Below are 25567 nucleotides of genomic sequence, written 5' to 3'. Positions count from 1 at the left end.
ACGTGTCTTTTTCAACTCTTTTAAAATGACTTTGTACATTCCATACCATGAAAAGATTTTGTTTTCATTTTTACACTCTGTTTTGTTGCCAAACTTTGTGTTGAATCTATGTTATGCCCTTCTACTTTGCTTTTCTCATTTCTCAAGAAACAAATTTAGATACAAGCTTTATCATCAATTTAACATTTTACATGCTAGTATGTGTTGAACATATTTTAGAAATTGATTTAAAAACTGGCATATTTTCTGTTCTAAAATCCATCCTTATCACTTTCTTCCATGTTTTTCTTTGTCTTCCTCTGTAACTGACCCTGTGAACCTTGAATCTGAGATATGACTTTTAAGGCATAATCAAAATATTTTTTTGTCTCCTGAAATCATCACTGGGTAATAAGGCATGTTGTTTCTTGACTCTTCAAACAACTGTGAGTGAAAAGTTCAAAAAGGTTAGTGAAAGACAATCTATTATCACTGATACTTTCCACCCAAACGTTAAAATCACAGTGTGTGCGAGAGAAGACAGCTTTGGCAGGCAGTTTTCATCTATCTTTATTTTCTTCTTGTGGTGAATTCTTCTTTGCAATTTGAAAGCTGATATTGCTACACACACAAGCGGCTGCTACAGCTTCTGGCCAGTTTAGCAAGAAATAGCATAGATTTTTAAATGATTACATTTTATATTTTATAAAAAAACAAGACAAAAGCCTTTATTCAACATTCTATTTTCTACTTTAACTCAAATGAAGGTAAGACTTAATTCTTTGCCAGCTTAAAGAATTAATGATTGCAAGCTACAGTCTTCTTTCATCATATTATTTTGATTACCGATACTTATAGAAGACATTCCAATACAAAATCTATCTAAGAACACTGCCAGGCACATTAAGTATGTTCATGTGAAATTTCATAAAATTCGGCCCAGCCGGTTTTTAGTCCATAAAACACACAGTTCTTTTCATATAATAGTAGAGATAGAGATGCTAACCTGACTTAAATTTCGTCGTTTGTTTTTATTTAAAAATGAATCTCAAAAAAGAGAAACTATTAGATTTGCCTGAACAAATAAATTGTGACCTAATTCAGTTGTCTGCTTTAGTTTTTGCTGTCAATTCAAGGGTATACTAGAGTTGTCTAGTTTACAGAATGGGAAAGAATATACAGTAATTATGTTTAATTTGTTTTTATCTAAATTAGTTAATCACCATGTGTTTTCCAGTTAAAAATGAATCTAAATTAGTTAATCACCATGTGTTTTCTAGTTAAAAATGAAAAAGGAAACCGTTATACTGAACTGTGTAAAAAAAAAAATTATTAGTCTTGAATTAATTTTTAAATTAATAGTAAATTATTTCCTTTTGTATTAAAGTCAGCTGGTTTATGTTTGCTATAAAATAAACAGAAAAACGTCTCCTGCCAAAGTCCAAATGAAATTAAAGTTATCATTAAATAGTCTCCCTAGCTGAGAGTGTATAAATTTAATTCATAAGCAGAAATACAGTCGAAAATAATGAATAAAGAAATCATCTTGAAATGATTTAGGAAAAGAAATGTTTATTATTTATGCAGTAAATTGGGTGTTGGATATTATTTTAAAAAATTATGAGGTGCCTTAAATGAGTTTTCAGACTTTTTTTGTGCAGGTATTTATAATTATCATAGACTGTTGAAAATTCAGTATGTTATTGCTATACATCTTATGAGATGATTGACCCATTTTTAATAATTTCAGGTATTCACCCAGAAACTTATGATGAGCCCTTTTTTTGACAATACAGGCATGATCTACATGCACTGGGTTCCCACTGGACAGACAGTCAACAAGAAATACTATGTTGAGGTTTTAAGGGAGTACAGAAAGAAATTCTGTTGGAAGAAGTCAGCTCTCTTCAAGTTGTAATTGGCATTTCCACCAGGATAATGCACCAATGCACAACTCCATCCTTGTCACAAACTATATGATCAAGATGGGTATCAAGACAGTTCCTCATCTTCCCTATAGTCAAGATCTTGCTCCCTGTGACTTTTGGTTATTCCCTAAGTTCAAGGAAAACCTTAGAGGCCGTCGTTATGAGACACTTGAAAAGATGAAAGAGGCTGTGACAAGGGTTTTGACACGCTCACACAAGAGGATTTCCAGAAGTTGTTGGAACGGTACAACAAGTGCATTGCAGCCAGAGGAGATTACTTTGAAAGGGACTAGAGTTTCATATCCATAAAAGTGCCCATACAAAAAGGTTTAAAAGCTTATATAATGCACCTAATATTTCTAATAAACACAGTGATCTCATTGGCTAATGATTAGTTAATGAACACAACTGATGAAGAAATTTCTTGGCCCCAAAAAATTGCTGTTGAATACATAAAATCAGTAAAAGGTGTTAATTTTCTGTCAGTGTTTTCCACCAGAAAATTGCCATAAATAACTGGTTATTAAGAGTCATAAATTTGAATTGTCACTTTCTGACCTATATTTTTGCTTGTGGTATTTCTAAAATGTGTCCATAAATTATTACGCTGTTTGTAATTATTGTGTAATGCTTATTTTGAATCCGTTAAAATAAAAATTTTAATCTTGTTACAGGGTTTAGTTATCTAACATACATCATTTTGTGAGGTTTTTAAAAGACCAAGATTTTGATTCTGACTAACAAATTTTCATATATTATTGTTGTAGCATGCTGTTATTAGCAGAATAGCATACTTTGCTACAATTTTAAAAAAGTAAGTAGTTTTGCACCACACAACTGGTAATCTGGAAACATTTTCCAATTATGTTTTAAAAAAAATCAAAATCATTAAGGGAAGTAACTCATATTTTTAAATAAGTAATTTAAAGAACTACAACTTACAACTAATTTTTTTTTCTGTATAAGCTTAAAATAAAATGTGCAAGCAAAAATGAAAATATCAGGTAATGAGTATACTGAAGTAAGACATCTTTGTTGTTTATCGATATCCACTGCAAAGATCACACAATATTAAAAACTCCTTATACAAACTGAATAGCATCATTGAATTCCTAGTAACATTTTATGTTAGAACATTTGTTTGATCTTAATATAGAGCTTTGTTTTCAATTGCATCCACAGACTTAGTATATATAGATTACTAATAAAGTGTAAAAGATGCGTTTGTTATGAATTAAGTACTATTTTTTATTTTTAGACACAACTTTAGGTTGGGTTTTAATTGTATTTAACCTGAAATATTAAGGAATAAGACATGAATTTGTAATTTGTATGAATTTGTAAACTCTTTCTATTTAATCTAAGCAACAAATAGAAACTACTTTTAATCAATTCAAGTTGAACTAATATAATTGAAATTATATACAGTAGTTCTTCCTTTCTCTCTATTTTTAGCTCCCCCCTCTATTTTTTTATTTTAGTTCCCTCTATTTTTTTGATTCATTTATTAATTAGTTACTGCTTATTAAGGCCCAGAATCAACTCAAGGATAAGGATTAATATTATTAGTTGGCAAAGAATAACACTTTGACAGTGAAATGGTCTTCTCACATTGTGCAATCGATATTAATTTTAATTATTTAACTCGTGCAAAAACGCTCACAGTTGACAATTGATTTTTGTTATCTATATATATAAAAGCAAAAATGTATGTATGTATGTATGTGTGTTCGCTTTTTGTGTATGTCTGTAAAAGGCTTTTTTTGCTGGACATTTCGGTCGGCTCATTCCTTCTTAAAACTTTTTATATCGGGTATCTATGAGTTACGAACGGGGGTCGCCTGTCTCTTTAATTTGCCCGACTTTCACGTGCTTTTTTTTTTTCCAGATTTTTAGAGCATCTCGTGTATCTTTCGCTTTTCAATATAAAACAAGCGAAAACTGGCTTGCAGCCATGTCATGCTTCAAGGTCAAACATCACGCGACTTAAGGTTCTCGCACCTGTTAATTTCATTTTATAAACGTTAATTAAGAGGTTTTTCATTCCTCTTCTCTCGTGGGCAAGATGGCTAGGTCCCAGGGTTTTTTTCCATTTCGTTTCCACCTCCACGTCAAAGGTTCGGGGTTCAAGCCTACTTTCCTACTAAAACTTTTTTTTTCTTTTACACCTCCAAACACCCGGCCAACGTTTTTTTTTTTAAAACCGGGTTGTTTTGATCACCCCCTCAACACACACACCTACAAACACCTGGGCCACGCCGGGTACCCCCCACTAGTATATATATATATATATATATAAAAGGCATATATGTCTGCAAAAAGCTTTTCAGATTGGAGTTCCATTGTCGGTTAAATTCCGCAAGAAGTTTTCCTATATTTCCGAGATCATAATATCTGAGATTCGCAAACGGACACCGTTTCTTTTTTTTGATCAAGTTAAAACAGTTCCCACCATGCTGTCGTCTTCAGTGTTTGTTTGTCTTCTTCGTATAATAAAGCGAAACTATTCAAACACAAACGGCAAAAAGCAGGAAGCTTACCTGGCAGGTTTAAAAACAATGTTCATTTCTGCGCATGCATGGCAACTGCCATGATTCTTAACTTAATTACCAACTCATTGAATTCACTATCCTCTTTGGCCTAATGGTTAACGAGGAAGGATAATTACCCACCTCTCTATCTTTTTTTTATGTTTTTATTTGTGCGAATATCCTCCATCTGGCTAGTTTTGATTATTTGTTCACCCACCCCATGCACCACCCCATGTTCTTTACAGCTTGTTTTGATTTTTCGCATCATGAACCTTTTCATGTGTCAAACATTTCTGATAGATTTTTTTGTTGAATTATTTTCTGTTTGAAAGTTTACTCCGTTGTGAAGTTTTTTTCTTCATAGCAATAATTTTTAATGTTTTCTCTTTTTAAAATAATTACTTTTGAAAATCTTTTTTTTTTTTTTTTTTATCGAGTTCTAAACCTACTTTTCATTGCAAGTCCCAAACCCGTCAAGAAATGGAGCCTTTTTGTTGCATAAAAGAAGGGAAGATAACACTTCATAACTGTGTCTCTTTTGGTTGTCGTTCAATTTGTGAGGCACCCATTTATCAAGTTTTTTTGTCTTTCCAATCTCTCTCATGTGGTTGGAAATCGTTGTATACGTTACGTCTAATTCAAAAGTAAGTTCTCAAACAGTTGTGCGTTGATTGACTTTGACTAAGGCCCTTGATTTTTGTCAACATCTGATGGTCGATCACTACGCTCATCATCTTCAAGACTCTTGTCACTGCCATGAAATTTCTTCAACCACTGTTGTGCTGTGCGTTCTGTAGTGGTTCCTTGGCCAAATGCTTCGTTGATATCATGAGCTGTTTCAGCAGTTTTTCTGCCTAGCTTGAATTGAAATACGAAAATGGTGTGAATTTGATTTTTTTTAAGAAGACATAATTTTTTTTAAATGATTGCAATTTAAACGATTAGATAGAACGGAAAAATTCTTTAAAACCATATATAAAATAAAGGTATTATAAAGAAAACCTATTTGAAAATACATCATTTGAAATCAAAATTAATTTGACAAGAACTTTCTTGTCAACCTTATCGTATTATTAATGGAAGATTTATTAGGTCGAAAGCTAATTTAAAAAAAAAAAAAATGTCATGAATCCACGGTCTACCATCATAACAAATTCCATTTAACTGTTTTCTTGGATGATGGCACTTTAATTTATTCTCTTATCATATGCAAAACTAAACTTGTTCTTAACATTGGTCATTTCTTTTTAAAAATATTTTTGTAAACTTTTCATCCATTAAGCTTCTAATTGTTTTTGTTTTCAGCGGTGCTGATATTTGTAAAAAGTGTTGGACTCTAATGGTAATAGCCATAAAAATTCTTGATAAATCTTTGCGAGGTAAGTGATTTATTGTTTTGGGGTTGATACACTTGTTTATATAAATCTGTTAATTTTATAGTTTGTCAAAACTAGATATGGTGACAGACATGATGTTCATAGTCTTGTCCAATGTGTCAATCTAATCTGTTTTGCTCTCCAAAGAGTTACTGTACTTTTACTTGTTGACTTTTATTGCTCTAATGTAGCCAAAGGGCATATTGGAAACTCTGGGTAGATGTAGTGCCTTTCCAGAACTTCAATGACAACATAAGACAACTATTGGATTATGGTTCCATTGCCTTATGGGTATTCCTGGGAAAGGGAGCTATGAAAGCTAACTCAGAAACTAAGACAGTTGATATCACAATTATTTCTTTCCTGCAACCAACCTGGTGCCAAATATATTGCTCAATTTTCTTTTAGACCACATCAGTAAGACAGAGAGGAATCTTGATGTCTGGGCTGTTCAGGATCTCCATACAGATTACTCAGGCTTGTGGGAGGGGGGATATAGCAGTTTGACTGATCAGCTACTGCCTGCCTCAAACTGAACAGCCTCCAGCCAGAAAGGTGCTAACCTGCCACAGTTAGTCTGCTTCAATGGGTGCTTAGCATCCAGGGGAAAAGAGCAACAAATTATGCAAGTAGACAACTATAATGTCAGGACAATGTGCCTTGACCTCTCTGATGATCTACAACAGGTCAAGGATTCCAAAAGCAGTTCTGAGCTCATCACTGGCATCAGCTGGACCTCATCATTACACAGACTCACACTGAACTGCTTTTTTCACTATGCATAGTTATCACAGTGTTGACTGTAACTTAATCACTCCATGGCTTGCAATAAAATCCATTTCGAGTAAAAGTGAATACATTGATCAAAACAAAAAGACCCTCCCCTCGCATTAATACATGCAGGATGGTAATACCAAAGTTGTGTGAGTGTTTCACCAACACAATCAAGAACACTCTCAAAGACTTTCCTTCTGGCAATGCTGAAGAGAGCTGGATTTACATCTGTGATGCCATCTACAAATCCACAGTGAACACCTTTGGCAGAGGAGACTGGTTTGAAGCTACCATATCTAAATTAGAGCCAGCAATGTAAGCCAAAAGAAAAGTCCTTGTCAACTACAAGAGGAAGCTGTCTGAGAAGATGGTCGCTACACTCATGAAGACCTAGAACAGTGCTCAATAGACTACTCAATAATTGCAAATGACTATTAGCAAAATGCCTGTGAGTTTCCAGCTTTCTGCTGACTACAGATACATTCATGGTGTGGCAAATGGCTTGAAAAAGGTTTTCACACCAAATGTAAACAAGATCGTACCTGGTGACATTATTTTAGATTGCAGGTGGAGAGGTGGGCTGAATGCTACCATTCTGTTACAGATGCCACAGATGGTATTCGTTCTGTTGCAACCCTTTGCTATCTATGCTCTATCTATTCTTGGAGCTTGTCTCCATAGCACTTTTCCAGCAGCCGTAGTCTTAAGCTGCAGACTCTCAGCCTGCTGAGTCGATGCCACCTGCCCTCATGTCTCACTTGCAGATATACTTGTGTCAGGACTTCCTGTTGAACTGAAACCAGTTGCAAGCTCATCATAAACAATATCTTTGGGATCCTCCCATTGTCCATTTATCTGGCATGGTCAAGCCACCAAAGGTGCCGTTGGGTATGCTGAGCAAACATGCTTCGGATGTACACTTAATCAGGGATGCTTTTGTTTGAGATGTGGTCATGCCAGCTGATTCCTAGGATTCTCTTAAGGTTGCACAGGTGGAGAGTTTTGAGTCTGTTCTCTGGGCGAAAGTATAGAGTCGATTATCAATTATTATTATTAATGGTAAGCATCTTGTTCCAGACTCTGTTTACCAAGCAACCCATGGATGTTGCCACCTTGCCAATATGTTTGTATAGATCAGTATCCAGAATGAGATTGCTGGAGATGGTGCAGTTAAAGTATGTTGAGTACTAGATAACTACGAGGGTGTAGTTACCAGTGATGATGCTTGGTGTACTGCTTACATATTGGATGAGCATGTTTATTTTTTTAGGCTAATGGTCATGCCAAATTCTCTACATCGAGTCAAAAGCCTTAGAGAAATCCACCAATATTAAAACTGCTTTCAAATTTCTTCCACATACTCCTTCCAGAATCCTCCGAACCATTAAGATTTGCACAGGCATTGTTTAATTTTTGCAAAACCATTTTGATTTTGTCTGATTTCACATCTCATTACAAATTTTTTATTTATTTATTTTTTTTTTAAATGACTATATATTAATTTGATCTATATCATTGGTTTCACAGAAACACAGGAAACTCAACCCTTTGGATTAAAAATACCAAATGTAACTCATTCTTCAGTTGGTCCTGTTACATTTGTTATCTTTAGCTCTGCAGGATGAGTTTTCATGAAACTAAAGGTATCAAAGGAATGTATGATGCTAATTTAAATAAAATAATACATGTTCTTGCACATGTAATTGAACACATTAGTTATTTCTCCTATTACTATTGTGTGTGTGTGTGTGTGTGTGTGTGTGTGTGTGTGTGTGTGTGTGTGTGTGTGTGTGTGTGTGTGAGAGAGAGAGAGAGAGAGAGAGAGAGAGAGAGAGAGAGAGAGATATACTATCAATTCACCCCTCCCAGCCAAGACTACAATGTGAGGAAATGATTTACCAAGGTATACCTTTGTATCTATTAAATCGGAAGTAAGATGAGTCAGCTGAAATTGACTGAGAAGGTGAGTATCATCGTGGTCAGTTTCTATTGATTGGTGACAAAAGACAGGATGTAGGATTTCCAGTCATGAGTTGATATATTTAACAGTTGTTTAAGAGTTTATACAGTTTAGCAGCTTTTGGAAATCGAGGTAGACATGAGGAGGTAGGCAGAGCTTATCAAAGATTTCAAAAATGATGAGAAAGCTTGATCACCCAAACAAGAATGCTGGTCTTGACAGACAAATTATTTCAATTGAGTTTTAGCTGATATACTAGAACTAAACTAAGATGTCGGGTGTCCTTTTTTTGTGGCGCTATCCAGAGCTCAACTGATTTATATACAATTTTGTGTTTTTGTAAGTGATTTGTAAATCAGTAATGGTCAGAACAGAAGATGGAGAAGAAAATCACGGCACAAATGTTGGGGTTGGCTGTGAGCATCGCATTGAGGGGACCAGCATGGTTCTACATATATATATGCATATATATATTCACATATGCATATATATTCACATGGTTCTACATAGATATATTCATTACTGATCTGTAGGCAGCATAAGAATCAAGGAAGTTAGGTAGTAGTGTTTTATAAATGAGATGCAAGTTAGGTAGGAGTGTTTTATAAATGAGATGCAAGTTAGGAGTGTTTTATAAATGAGATGCAAATGTGTCTGATAATCAGTATAATGAAGAATCATGATTAGCATTGGTTCAACTATTTACTGTGATGAAATGTTTTCAAAGTTGTGCTCTGTCATCACATGCGTACACCCAAAAAATGATCTTTGTCTTTTTTTCCTTCATTTAGATGATTTTGGATTTGAACATCTGTTGTGGGTATATTCAGGAAGAAGAGGTGTTCATTGTTGGGTCTGTGATGATCTGGCTCGCAAACTCACTGCCACAGGAAGATCTGCTATTGCTGAATACTTAAGCATTGTTAAGGTTTGTTCAGCATCTTTTCATTTTACAATTAATTTCTGGTATTTTCATTCAAATATGCATTTTAAAAGATTGGTTAGTTTTGCCTTTTGTTGAATATATATATATATATATATATATATATATATATATATATATATATATATATAAGAGCAAATAGTTTTATCGAGCTTTTACATCTGGTTGAGATTACTTTATAAATATTAATTCTTTAATATTTATAATATACTTCAGTTTTACCATCTTGGATCATTTTGGTAAATTTAATTGTAATTTTTATTTTATATATATATTTTGCTAATCACATTTCATTTCCTCTGATGATATGATCCATTATTGAAGATCCATGGATTAAGGAAATTAACATAACCCCTTCTATATATTCCTTTTGTCAAACAATAAATTCTTGATTCGAATATATGTGACTATATGTTATTTTTTCAGAATTTAAAATTTAACCACCAAACATATATATACACATTTATTAATAATGATGAGGAATAAACTCTGAAACCTGCATGTATATAGATGACTTACTTTTATGCACGTAGTAATTATTAATAAATAATATTTAAATAAAAAAAGTAATATGTGGGCGGAAAAAATGTAAACAGGGAGCGAAAAAGAAAGAAATTAGTACGTAATCGCTAATGAAAAAATAAATAAAATTCAACAATCTTATATATATATATATATATATATATATATATATATATATATATATATATATATATATATATATATATATATACACACTATCAATTGACATTGGATTGCAAGTTCATCTTGGTTGGAATTTAACTACACACCAAACAACAATAACATATATAATAGGATAAAAAAACACCATTATAAATATTATATTAAATCTAAATTCCAACCACAACTGATGTCAACCGGTTGACTAACCTAATTTGAAATTAAAAGTTATCGTTAAGGGGTGGGGAGTGAACTTTATTTAGTAAACTTTCAGGAGTGAAGTGGTTTATATAAGCAAAAAAAAAATAGTTTGAAGTTAAACTAGAATAACCAGCTGGAGCAGGTGAAAGATGTGAACATTTTAAATAAACAATAGCAACTAATTAATATAAGCAGCAATAGTTGTATATAGAAAAATATAAAAGCGGCAGTAGAATTTTTAATTTTGCAATTGATGAAATGAAACACAAAACGTTTCTGCATAGTTCAGTTGCCATGAGTATATTTTTATATCAATGTGATTGTTGTATGATCATGCTGATCTACTATGTTTTATGGTTACAACAAAATCTACCACCCCCACCCCCCACACAAAAATGATTAAATATTTTTTTCAACATTTGTTTTGTGAATACATACTTTCTATATGAACTATATTTTTGAGTGCAACAGAAGAATGTCATCGCTAAGTGTTGAGTTGCTTACTTTCTGCTTGTATATCATTTGGGTCCTTCGGCATTGTCTTGTTTCTGTTGCTTAGCGTTTTGCTCTTAATCATGCCTCCCAAGTATAAAGGTGACTTTTCTTAAGGTACTACGACTTGTAAGGAAAGAAGAGTAGAATTTAAATTAGACCCCGTGAAATGCTTATGTAGCTATGTTCCAACTTGTTACACAAACCAGGTTATGTATTGTTAAGGACATGTCTGTCTTAACTCTAAAATCTCTTGTACATAGATTTGAATGAATAAATTAAATTTTGTGTCTAGTTAATAATTCTGACATAAAATCTAACAACCTAAACATAATTAATTTATTTTTATTTTGGACTATTATTCTCATCTTTATTAGTTGTTGTTTTTATTGTTTTTTTTTTCTTCGGGGCCCATGGCGCAGTTGATAGAGACGTTGAATCTCTACAGTTCCAGATGGACATTGTCTGAAAATAGCGGTTTCAATCCTACCCAAAGCCGGCCAGAGGTTTACTTGGCCAAAACCGTGGTGAGACAACAACAACTACGGATGGCAGTGATTGCTGAGAATGCAGTTAGGAGATTCAGAGTTCCTATCGGTCGTGGTTACCACCTGACGAAAGCCAGAGGAATAGTTGGCCGAAACGTTGTGAAAAAAAAAAAAAACAACCAATAAAGATGAAAACAACAACTAATAAAGATGAGAATAATAGTCCAAAATAAAAATAAATTAGTATATATAATGCTCATCTAAAAAATGAATTCCAATTAAGGAATAATACATAAACCTAAACATAAGTCGGACATGTGTGAATTGCAAAATATTTATCAGAGATCCAAGCAACATTCAAAATGTATGACTAATAAAATATTTTATTCTTTTTACTTATTTATGAATTAGATTTCTTTTGAATTGACTCTTATATTATTATTTGCCTATTAACTTTTTCATTATTTTTTATTTTTATCAGGGTGGAGAAAACCAAATTAAGAAAGTGATCTTAGGAGATATTGTACACCCTTCAATTGAGTTAGTATTCGATTTATTTTCCTAGTTTGTTTTTTATGATTTTATTTTTACATTAGTTTTTGTATTTTTTGTTTTGTTTTTTTACTAATAAAATGTAGAAAATTATATTTTTTTTTATTATTTAAAGAATTAGTAAAATAAATTTTAACTAATCAGTATTTTTATAATGACACTATTTATTGGTTCTTGTCCAGAATTTTCTCTGCATTAAAAAACAAAAATAAAGAAAAATCTGTATTATGTATGTAACTTTGATGAAACGAAAATATCATATTCTGAGAATCAGGTAAATTGATCAAGTAGTTTTATTTTTAAATAAATCAAATTTATGAATAAACAAAGCATGGCTGACATGTCTGTCAGTTTGAAAGCAATCTAAAGAAAATAAAAAGAACAAAAAGAGATAACTCAACAATTCAAATTTGTGAGATTTATGTTGTAATGCCTATGAATTTCCATTAATCACTTAAAAATGATTTTCTTTATAAGAATAAAACTACTTGATCAATTTATATGATTTTTAGAATATGATATTTTCATTTCCTCATGGGTAGGTACATGATACAGATTTTTCTTTATTTTTGTTTTGTAATATAGGAAGAATTCTGGACAAGGACTCATTTATTTATTTATTTCAACATATCTAGACAAAAATAGTCTTTGTGTATACACACCACTCTGTATTTTGGTTGTTTGTTATAAAACAGTCTATCGTGCTGTTATTTTATGCTCTACATAGCTATTGACCTTGCAGGTTGGTACATCCTCTCTTTATTGGCTCTTATTTTTATCCTACTATTTATTTTAGTTAAAGTGGACTTTATGGTGAAAAAAAAACATTTAGTATAGTTCTAAATAAAATCACAAAACAATTAGTGAGAAAATTTTGGAAAATTAATAAAAACAGAATATTGTTAAATTTCCAAGATTTCAAAAACTCAATAGGACTTTTCATATAAAAATTTATCTTTTGTTTTTAATTAAAAAAGTAATTTCTCTCAATTTGAAAAAAAAAACATACTCATGAAACCTAATAGAAGTAGAAAAGAAAAAAAATCATCCAAATTAAAAATTAAACTAATCTTCTTTGCTGCTACAAATGCCATAAATATAGCCATCTTGAGAATAAGTGTAATGGAAGAATTTAGAATGTGCGGAAAGACCATAACTATTTGCCAAAAGAATATAAAACAAAAATTCCTGAATGTGTTGAAATTCATGAAAAATGGAAATAAAGAACAAAACTCTTGCTCAAAAATTGCTATAATGATGATAGGGAACTGGCCAATACCTTGTAAAAACTAAATGAAAACTGAATGAAAATACTGAAATCAAAAATGGAACTTAGAAAAAGGAGCATAAATGTTAATATTCGACTAATCCTCTTCACCCAAAATACACCACAAACAAAAACAATTGAATAATAAAATAATAAAAAACAATCACAGACTTTATTGAACCCACATTGAAAATAGTATTAACTCAACTCCAAGATCCAAGGAAAAAATCTCCAGGTAAACATGACCAACTAGTCGGAAAAGATCAAAAGTGAAACTAAATGTGATGCAAGACAGATTTAAAGGAAATATTTGTGAATCAAAACTCTAAAACAGACAATTCTAATGAAAACATTGATTGTAACAAATTCTCCCATGAGAACAAATTAGACATAGGATCGGTTTTTAATGTAGGGAGAATATAGCTCCTCAAAAGGTGCACCCTGGATTGGGATGAAAGGTGCCTCAGTCTGGATGACAGTTTGAAAAATATATTTTCCATGAAGAGATTGTCTCTCAACAAAGGTGAAGAAAGGCACAATATTGTTTTTTAATGTAGTGTGCATCTTTTTTTTTTTTTTAATTAAAACTATTCATTTAAATTTTATGAAACATAATAAAGTTATAATAAAGAATAAAAAATATACAAACTTTTCTGTAAACAAAATATATAAACAGATGAAATAATATTTATAAATTTTTCTAACTATATGCACATTTTTAATTAAACTTTTTTAATACTGAAAATATTTTTAAAATAAAATCTGTGATTTAAAAGTTATAAAAGTGTATACAATTCAAATTAACAAAATGTGGAAAAAAAAAAAATTTTTTTGTAAAAAAACGCTAGTTTGATTAATTGCTGTTCAGAGGGGAGATAGTTTTTGCTAATAATACCACTTTGTACAAAAAGTAATTTTAAGCATTTTCACATTCCGATTTGGCCAAAAGTAATTTTAAGCCTTTGCACATTAATAAAACAAAAATGCATTCTCTAATTTTCTATGATGAATTAGAGAAAGTTAATCAAAATAAATGCCCAAGATATTTACACATTTTCATGGATAGATCCAAGCAGGAAAAGAGGATATCCTGCAATATATAATAGTTAACGATCATCTCAAATGATATCTCCATTTCCAATGCACAAACATATGCAGTTTTTTAAACCCATTTTTCTGATTTATATCGAGCAAGAAATGTAACAACCAATAATAAGAATTTCATGGAAATTAAAATGTCAGTTTTTAATGTTTTAATGAAATTGGATTTCAAGTCTTACAGGAATTGGTAGAAATGACATAGTTGATAAAATCTGTACGATTCTTGAAAAAAAAATAAATTGTTTTATTTGGATTCTTCAGACTTCTGTTCTCATCTTGAGCATGATTTTCACAATGTTTCGGTCGATGTAACCTCTAATAACTATGAACTGTGCATGTGAGATCCCATGTAAATGTGAAAAACTATTCAAAGGTGAGACATATCGGTCACTATAAGTATGTTTACAAGAAATTGAAAAGCCGTAATACCTGGAGAGATTGAAAAATCTTGTATGGCTGACCATATCTGGAGGGAAAATGGAAGCCATCTACTATTTGATATATTTTATATTAGTAATAACAATTAGTAATATGTGAGCAATAATAGTAATAATATATATATATATATATATATATATATATATATATATATATATATATATATATACATATTGATAATATAAAATTGTAGATGGCTTCCCTTTTCCCCCCAGATATGGTCAGCCATACAAGATTTTCAATCTCTCCAGGTATTACGGGGAAAGTTCATTATTTATATATATATATATATATATATATATATATATATTTGTTTACTGTTTTATGGGAAACTGTTTTACTGTTTTATGGGAAAGAATTCCAACAAAGTGCTCGATTACAAAGATAACATTTTTCGATATAAGAGCTTAATATTTATTTATTTATTTAAAATTATTCAGAAGGTCAGGAAAACATTGGTACTGTCGGTTTCAAGCCTAACATTAGGGGGACCAATTAATGGTAAATAATGTTAGGCTCTCGTCAGCCAGGATGCATTTTTGTTTTATCAATGTGCAAAGGCTTAAAATTACTTTTGGCCAAATCGGAATGTGAAAATGCTTAAAATTACTTTCTACACAAAGTGGTATTACTAGCAAAAAACTATCTCCCCTTCGAATAGGAGAAAACAACATGGCTGACAAGAGCCTAACATTATTTACCATTAACTGGTCCCCCTTATGTTAGGCTTGAAACCGACGGTACGAATGTTTTTCTGACCTACTGTACAATTTTAAATAAACATATATCGGTATCCCAAACCAAAATTTTATTTTTATTATATCTAAAAAAATTAATGTGGTCATATAGATTTTTTTAAACCATAAACAAAAGTACCAAATTTATTTTGGTAGCTCAATTAGCCATCAAGTTATGATCGTGAAAAGTTTGACGGAAAGTTGAAAATTTGCTATCATGGTCCAGAAGCAAAATTTCATAGTATATAACTAAAACTGTAAGCTACTAACAAGTGAAAAATTCTTATAAATGTAATGTCATCTTGTGATAAATGAAAATTAATACTAATGAAAGCAATAATTATTAGATGAAACCAACCTAAACACTAGGCAAAATCCCACTACCAACGGGAAAAAAGTGCAAATATGACACGAAAATGCAACTTTGACTGTTCATATCAATTTCATTTCAATAGCTAATGTATTGAATCTTCTTAATATAATTTATAACACATTAGAGATCAAGATAATTTTTTCTTTTAATCATAAATTGATAAAACCACTCAATTGTGGATCATGTAAAAGCAGTCGAACAGACAATTTGGTGAAAAGGGCAAAAAAGGGTTAAAAAATGAGTCAAAAGTATACGTTACTGAAATTGCTGTAAAAATGTAACCGTTGGAAGTAGAAGCTTAAAACTTTGCAACTTTACTAATTTTTGGGTGAGGAATTAAAAAAAAATGTTTGTCTTGTTTCTAATGACAAAACTTTTTGCCACAGAAATATTTTTACTTTGGGGAATTTAAACTCACCAAAAAAGGACCGACAACAATAAGATTTAGAAATTTGTTATACAAAAAATCACAACTCATTTTTTTCAAACATTGAAAAACTTTCAACTTAAAAGACAAGTAAACAAGTAAGATATTTTATAGGCAGAGGTCTTACTACACTATGAAACAGTCTGCACATCATAGTAAGATATGGCTGTATTTACATAAAGAATAATAAAACAATATAATTTGCTCTGTTTGGTTGAGCACTATCAACGACCCTTGTTGAAATTTAATTATTCTTAATTTTTGGATATTTTTCTACCAGGAATATATATATATATATATATATATATATATATATATATATATATATATAGTAATAATAATTAGTAATAAGTAAAAAATAATACACATATATAACAGAAAGGGTAATATTCAGTTTATAAGTAGAAAAAAATGCAAACTGGCAGTGAATCTAAATATTATAGAAATATTTATATAATAATCCAAATCAGATGTAAAAGCTCAATAAATCCAAAAAGCTGATAGAGCTTAAATGTAATAGAAAAATCTTATTGAAAATTAATTTAAAAAAAAAAAAAAAAAAACATACTGCAAAAAAAAAAATAAATCGTACTGCTAGTACAGTGGTTAGAATACTTGGAAAAATCAGTTGTAAAACTTATATTCTCCTGAAGGTTCAAGGTTCAAGGTTCAATTCTCAGTGTGGGCGACCAAAAAATACAATTGCAAATTTCTTAGGACCTCTGTCTAGTTATGATTGATGGAATGAGAGCAGAAAATAAAGTGAAGTAAATAAAGGTTTCCATCCAAATTCTCGCATTCGACAGGAACATTCCTGAGTTCAACAAGATATATCTGAAGAAGGTCAGAGGTTACATTGACTGAAATATTGTGAAAATCACATTCAAGATGAAAACGGTCCAAATAATACAAATAACCAATCCTCATCTCAAAAATTCAGAAACATAAAAAAATTATGGTATACAAACTTAAAATTGCAAATGAATAAATATAACAATAATTCCAGGAAAAAAAAATGTGTTTTTGATAATGTTAATATAATAAATATTTCTGTATCTGTATCTATTTCTATTTTCAGACGTGCAATCGAAATTATTAAAGAATATTTTGACCAATATGCATTAAGAGATCAAGATATTTTAAATGATAGCAATATGGATAAAATCATCAACTTGCTTCCTGAGAAAAATATCCTTTTTAAAATTTCCAAAAGCATTTTAAACTTTAAAATATTAAACCGCATTATTTTTGTACAGAGTGAATAGATAAAGTTGTCACATTAAAGAAAACAACACTACAGCTTTATTTTAAAACTTTTATTGAAAAATTCAATTCAGGTAAGTTGATTATGTAGTTGATTTATTCAATGTAGCTGCCTTCAGCTTCAATCAGCACCTTGATATGGGTCTGGAACAAGCGTCAACATGAACTTGGCGAATATTTAGCAGTCAGGCTGGCTTTGGTGTTATGGAAGGTCATGTTGGTGAGGTTCTTGACGTATGACCAAACAAAGTAGTCCAGCGGGTTCAGGTCAGAGGAGGAGGGGGCCAGTGAGAAAAGGGTACATAGTCGTAGCACTCCTTCTGAAGCCAAGTCTGGGTCTCTTTGGACTTGTGGGCTGGCGCCGACGAGTCTTGCTGCCACACCCAGGTTCTGTCAGTGGCCATCTAATTGCACCAGAGAATCACCATATACACTTTGGTGTTGACTTTCAAGCCAACTTCGAAGATGTGATGTGACATGATTTGGTGCTCACTTGAAACTACACCAAAGACCATAACCGTGGTCGGAAACTTTGTTTTTATCAATATTGGCATGTCTCTGTTATTTATGGCAATCCATTTTGAGGGTGTTGGCAATGATAACTTGGATGAATAGAGAGCATCTCCAATCTCACTCATTAATAGAAGGCTCCCATTGCTTTTGGGATTTGTACACAACTGGTCAACTAGTAGATGGTCTGAAACAAAAAAGAAAACCGGTTTTCTATCAAATACAAATGAAATCATGTCGTCTTTACTAGGGTAACAATTTGATTTTTTCATCCTGTATTAAGTAAAGTTCATTTTCTAACCAGGAAGGCTCATAGGACTGATGCTTAAGCCAACTCCCATCCTCACTGAAACATGATGCTAGTTTGTCATCGATGATACTTCAAGAAAAACTGATAACCATTTATGCGCCTTGATAGAGCTTTTGTTTATAATGCTTTTTCAAATGGCTGTCTATCTAAATATGTCACCATGATAAGCTGTTAACTCATTTTGTATTATGATAGCAAAATGGTGAACATTTCAGATCATGAAATCTTCCTTAAATAAGTTTTTTTGTATACTTTAGCCTTTTGAAAATTAAATTCCTATGTATTGCATGCTTGTGTTTTATTAATTCCTGGTTATGTGGTTGTTCTTTGTTTTTAATGTAGAAAGCACTTTTTATCTTTCATTGTGAATAGAGATAGCTGTTAAATATTTATTTATATATTAATAAATGTAGCTGCTATCATCTATATATTAATACTTAGCTATATTTTGTCATCATATTGACATAAAAAAAATTGTCTCTTTTAGTGTCCAGCAGCAGTGCATATGCACATTTAAAAGCATTCTCTGACAGAAGTAAAAACAGTAAAGGGATTATGCTTATAGCAGAAGAGATGAATACAGAAAGAGTAATTTGCACATATATATATATATATATATATATATATATATATATATATATATATATATATATGCTTAAGCAGTTTTTTGTAATACAAACCAAATTATATAGGAATAAAGATTATTCCTATATAATTTGGTTTGCCAATTATAATATAACAAGGCTGTGTTTTATTATTATTTATTTATTTATTATATATATTTTAGTGAAACAATAACTAACATATGAAACATTTAGATATGGAAGGGAAGTGGTATTTTGATCAGTACTGCTGGAAACCATGAATTGAATAGCTGTTCTGTTTTTAAATCTCCTGAAACAGGTACATGGTAACAGCTGATGATTTTGGTTTCTATTTTACAGTTTAAGTTAAAGTATCCCATTTATGTTTCACTGTTATATAGTTGAGTCCCTTTTTGTAATTATAAAGTTTCTAGCCGTTTATATAAGTGCTGAGTCTGCAATAATGTGGATTTAATAGAAATTAGATGATAAAGAAAATCAGATGATAAAATGAAAACCTATTTTATTTCACTGTGAAATTTCCATGTAAATAAAGAATGCTATTCTTAAATTCAAATCTTAAAATGTAAATATTTTCATTTTGACAGTGAAATTTTTTTTCTTCAGAAATATATCTTGTTTAATATATATAATATATATTTTGTTTAATATATATAATATATATTATATAATATAATATATATAATATATATCTTGTTTAATATGTATAATATATATCTTGTTTAATTTAATATATATCTTGTTTAATATATATAATATATAGTTTAATATATATAATATATATAATATAATATATATAATATATATCTTGTTTAATATATATAATATAATATATATGATATATATCTTGTTTAGTATATATAATATAATATATATAATATATATCTTGTTTAATATATATAATATATATATATATCTTGTTTAATATATATAATATATATATATATATCTTGTTTAATATATATAATATAATATATATCTTGTTTAATACATATAATATAATATATATCTTGTTTAATACATATAATATAATATATATCTTGTTTAATACATATAATATAATATATATCTTGTTTAATACATATAATATAATATATATCTTGTTTAATATATATAATATAATATATATCTTGTTTAATATATATAATATAATATATATAATATATATCTTGTTTAATATATATAATATAATATATATAATATATATCTTGTTTCTATAACAATTCTTTTACTATATCTCCATCATCAACCATAACAATGTCTTGGGTTTCCAGGCAATCTGTCTGGCAATTGAAAACGTTCATGCACCAACATAAATAAGAATTTTTCTAGAGTAAAATTTCACAGGAAGTTAAATGGTCGTATTTATGTTCTTTGTCTTCAAATTTATTTATGGCCATTGGGGACTAAATTAGTGACTGAGGTGTCAGAATAAAAAGAATGAAATGAAGAATGCCTTAATGCTAATATCATTAAATTAAACTTAAGTTAAAAATCTATTCACTTGAATTAATGTTTCGATCAATCAAATTCTTACACATTTAGAGTTGGAGGGGCATTTAGCACCAGATGTCCAATCAGTGCCCGTACCCGTATTTTTATAGCCCTAAGGGGGAATAACTTCTGCATGTCTCTGGCTAGTTCAAGGTTATAATTACCACCTCTACATGCTCCCTCCCCCGTGATCATGGAATGTATGAACCTTGTCAATTTCCTTGATCTGAGAATTCATGCGACTTCCCACGTATTTGTAGGGACAGCATTCGTCTTGTACAACTCAACATTTGTTTTGTACGACTCGGCGTTGGCCGACTGCTTGCAAATATCATCTGATTTCACTTTCTCTCATGTCTGTAATGTCATCCGCTCCCATTTCATCATCTCGACTGTGTTGTGGATCCACCTCCTGATCGATGTCCATTGATTCGTCGGGGGTATGATTCTGCAGTGGATCCAGATCTGGAGTTGGCTCTGGTGGGCCATCCACAACATGGTAGATTTTCCAAAGAAATCAATGGTTGTGTAGCGTTACCTGGTCTTGTCAGTTACCCCGTGTTTCTAGGATCCTCCCTGTTTTCATATTTATCCTCCTGATCCTGGATCAGGACCGAATCTCCAACCTAAATTCATTGAGTGAATGGCAGTGCTGATTATAGAACGGTTCGTTCCACATATGCCTTTTAGCCATTGTTAGCTCTTTTAGTTTGCCTATCTCCCTCCATTACCCTCCATGTTCGGTACCTCTCCTTTAGGTTAGGGAGATGATCCTTAATGACTCTCCAGTAAAGCATTACGGTTGGAGATATGTCATGATCCTGAATGGGAGTATTATGATGGGTCAGAACTCTAGCAGCACTATTATGGGATAAGCATCTGCTGTCGACTGCGTTGTCAAAAAGTATCACTCTTGCTGCCTTTGTGGCTAACTTTGTACGCCCATTACTTTGTGGGTTGTAGGCTGACAATGTGTGTTTTCATATACCCCAGTTTCTCAAAAAAGAATTGTATTCTTGTGATTCAAATGGGAGTTCTCTGAGGATATCTCATCAGGTACGCCATATGTGGAGAACCAGGTTCTTAGCGTGTCACAAACACTTCTAGCTTTTCATGATCACATGAAGGCTATTTCTACTCATCCCGGTCATCCCGGTCATCATGATCAGTGTATACTAAATAGCTTTTACCCTGTATGACTGCAAAGTGAACCATTACTTGTTGGAACAGAAATTCTGGTTCCGTCGGTAACATTAAGGGTTCTCTTGGCTGGCAAGGTGTTATTGCATTGCAAATGCAGCATCGGCAAGAGATCATTCCTTGATTTGGGGAAGCCATTTCAGATTCGGCTTTCTTCATCAGTCGCCATGGCAGTGGCAATATTCTTCCCATGTGATAGCCTTCAACTTGGAGTCACTTCCATGTGTTGACGAGAACACAGCTTTCACTGTAGTGTCGATGGTCCAAGTGGAGTTCTCATGTGGGGTGACTGCAAGATATCGGGATGCACAGTCGGGTGCTAAATTTAATTTTCCAGGATGATGCTTTATCTTGAATTTGTACATCATCATCCTTTCTTTAAAATTAAACAGGCAGGGGTTTTTAATATTTTCTAAGGCTTAGTCTGAGAATGTTTTAGCCAGAGGTAAATGATCCATTGTCACTAATAAATCCGGGCATCGAAGTATAAACATTCGGCATGACTCTAGCCCGTCAACAAGGGCAAGGCTTCACCTTCCACTGGTGCGTATTGAGATTCCACCTCACTGGTGAAACAGGAACTGGTCAGAATATTCTTCCATTGACTCTCCTTGCAACCCATGTTCAGCTCACCAGGACGTCTGCAATGTTTTTGAAATAGGAAATCCCTGTTTTATTATTGTCAGTTGCCAATCCAGTCGCTCTGTTCATTTCAAATATTTGAACATCCTTTCCAATTTCCTCTACTATTATCCTCTTTGATCTCTGAAATAGGCGTTTCAGCATATCATCCGTATAGAACTTCTTATTTTTCATTTTCAACAATTCCAAGAAGGGTGCCATCACTTTTGCTTGGGAAAACACATATTTTATTTACATAATATGATACTTTATTCACATAACCAAACCAACACCTGACATCAGTAATACTTGTAGGGAAATGAAGAATAGCTTCTGTCATCCTCTTCATTACTTTTGGTAACTAAGAATCCTGTAAACTCCACTTCTGTCTTGGCAAATTTAAATTTGTCTAGGCTAGAACATGATGGCCTTGTCCACACAGTGATTGATGTATTCAGTCATATGCTAGAATGAGAACTCTAATGTCATCTCAGAGAAAGCTGTCATCTATGCAACACGTTTTTCAAGTCATATCTACTGTGATGTCATCAAACCAATGAGGATATCCATCATCTGACCCGTGGAATCCTTGAGGAGTCCAGCAATATCTGTACCGGCCCCACTTGATGATGAATGTGGTAGCATCCCATGCAAGTAGGGACAGTGTTAGGTTGTGATGTCCATTCCATGCATCCAGGACCATCTTTTGCATGTTTGCAGGTATCATATACACTTGATCAAACAGAGTTCTTTGTGATAAACAGAGATGCTCTACTCATTGGTTAAATGCTGACAAAATCCACGACACTTTCCAAAGCCAGAGTTTACCAAAAGAAGGTCATGCTGACTGGTGGTCTGCAACCGGTTTCATCCATTAGTTTTTTGAATGCAGGCGAAACCATTACGGTGGAAAAATTACGGTCAACAAATGGATAAAATGAATTAGAAGTTTCAACAACAACACCGAGCATTAGTTGACAGAAAACCCCAATTCTCCTCTACGACAATGCCCGACTGCATGTTGCTAAACCAACCCTGCAGAAGTTGAATGAATTGGGTTATGAAACTCTGCCTCATCCGTTATACTCTCCAAACCTCTCACCTACCAACTATCACTTTTTCAAGTATCTTGATAACTTTCTGCATGAGAAATGCTTTAAAAACCTAAGCAATATCAAAAACGCTTTCAGTGACTTCATCACCACCAGAACGCAAAATTTTTTATGTTGCATAAATACACTTGTATTGCGTTGGCAAAAGTGTGTTGATTTTGATGGTGCGTATTTCGATAATAATTTTTTTGTTTTAGCCAAGATGTGTTCATTTGAATTTAAAAGTTAAAAATCACAAGAACTTTTTTGTTAACCTGATACTTGATCAAATTATGTGATTTTTGGAATATTTCATCTTCGTTACATGACTGGTATGTACATCATACAGACTTTTTTGTATTTTCTTTTCTTTTAATTGCTGCCATAATTGCCAATTTGAATAAACACCTGTCTATGTGTATTCTATTTTTTTTTTTTTTGTATGTGTGCCTAATAATCTAAGGGAAGTAATTCCATATATATTCAAGTGAAATCACTTGTAAGCATCAGGAGCAGCTCATTTAATATTAATTCTGTTTTAAATAGAGTAAATGTTTTTTAAATGAATTGAAGTGTGAAAGCTGTAGCTAAGTTGAAAGCAAAATGTTTAAAAACAAAAAAGCGTAGTTGTACAAATTCAACAAAGTTTGTTTTTGAAGTGAAATATTTTGTAACTTAAAAAATATGGAACAAATCTTGTAGAAGTGAATAGTTAATTTAAATGATACAGATATGATGTATTTAGTTTCTAAAAAAGATTTTTTTTTTTTTTAAATCTTTTTGAATGTACAAATTAGTATCTTGGCCATTAAAAAGCATGCTTTACACAATAAAAAAAATGGTAGGCTCTTGTCATTGACAGCTCAGGTAGACACACAATAAAGATTGTACAACCACAGTGTGCTTTTCCAAACAAATCACTATTGTTAATATCTAACCTACAACCTGCTATCATCTTCCTCCAGGAAACATTTCTGAAGACACAAGATAACATTACTACAAAAAACTTCACCCAATACAACTTTATACACAATACTGGACAGAGGGCCTTCAGAGGTGTATTGATTCTAGTTAGAAACGACATCCTTCAGAGCAAAATAACTCTAGACACCATATTACAAGTAATTGCTGTGAAAACCACTTTGCATAAAACCATCAACATTTGCTCCATGTATATCCCACCATATGACCCCATAAATGAAGCTGAAGTCAACAAATTAATAGAACAATTTCCTAAACTATACATCCTACTAGGAGACTTCAACAGCCACAACATCATATGGGGAAGCAATTAAACAGACGCAAAAGGTAAAAAACTAGAAAAAATCATCAACAATAACAATCTGTCCCTCATGAACCAAATCTCTAATACATACCTCCACCCTGCTTCAGGTACATACTCAGCCATTGATTTGTCGTTATGCAACCCAGCCACATTAATGGATTACAGTTGGCAAGTGTATGATGATTCCTGTGGTAGTGATCACTTTCCCATTATACTTTAAAACTCAATCCCGATTGAAGATAACCTCCCCAGATGGAAGCTAAACAAAGCTAATTGGGAGGAATATAAAACCCAATGCAATGCAAAACTAATAGACAAAGATGAACTGGAGAACTCTATGGAACACTTCACTGATACGTTGATGTCAATAGTTGAGGAATGTATACCCAAAGGCTCCAAATCAAAAAAATATAAAAGACCTTGGTTTAATAAAAATTGCCAAAAAGCGGTAAGGTTACGTAAAGCTGCACTGCGGAAATTTAAAATTCGACCCACTACTCAGAATTTAGACCAATTCAAACAAAACCGAGCGCAGAAGCCCGTAGAACAATTAAGGAGGCCAAAAGAGTGTCATGGAGAGTCTACATGAGCAAACTGAATTCTCACACTAAAACAAAACAAATATGGAATATGGTCAGAAAGATAGCTGGTAAAAATCGACCAACACCGCTAAAACACCTGTCAAAAGATAATACAAAAATAACCAGCAAAAAAGATATAGCAAATGTACTTGCAAAAACCTTCTCAAAAAACTCCTCTAGCGAAAATTATAAACCACAATTTAAAAAAATCAAACTAGATGTTAAAAGGAACAAACTAAACTTCAACTCAGACAATGTAGAAGACAACAACAAACCTTTCACCCTATCTTAATTAACCGATGTCATAAACAGTTCACACAACACTGCAACAGGGCCAGATGAGATCCACTATGAGTTCC

The 25567-nt window shown here is 31.9% G+C and overlaps 1 protein-coding gene across 1 annotated transcript in view; it reads left to right on the top strand.

The window, feature by feature from the left end:
- LOC145286040 (DNA primase small subunit-like) overlaps nucleotides 1-25567 on the top strand; it is an 84521-nt gene that overhangs the window by 37919 nt on the left and 21035 nt on the right. The window contains exons 4-7 of the mRNA XM_080134666.1: nucleotides 5744-5817; nucleotides 9340-9476; nucleotides 11835-11893; nucleotides 17327-17437. Of these exons, the coding sequence (XP_079990792.1) occupies nucleotides 5744-5817; nucleotides 9340-9476; nucleotides 11835-11893; nucleotides 17327-17437 (381 nt within the window). The remainder of the gene's footprint in view (nucleotides 1-5743; nucleotides 5818-9339; nucleotides 9477-11834; nucleotides 11894-17326; nucleotides 17438-25567) is intronic.

Source organism: Euprymna scolopes, chromosome 10 (assembly GCF_053919585.1).
Source record: "Euprymna scolopes isolate OS-2025 chromosome 10, ASM5391958v1, whole genome shotgun sequence".
Taxonomy (NCBI): domain Eukaryota; kingdom Metazoa; phylum Mollusca; class Cephalopoda; order Sepiida; family Sepiolidae; genus Euprymna; species Euprymna scolopes.
This window is presented reverse-complemented; position numbering and strand designations above follow the sequence as displayed.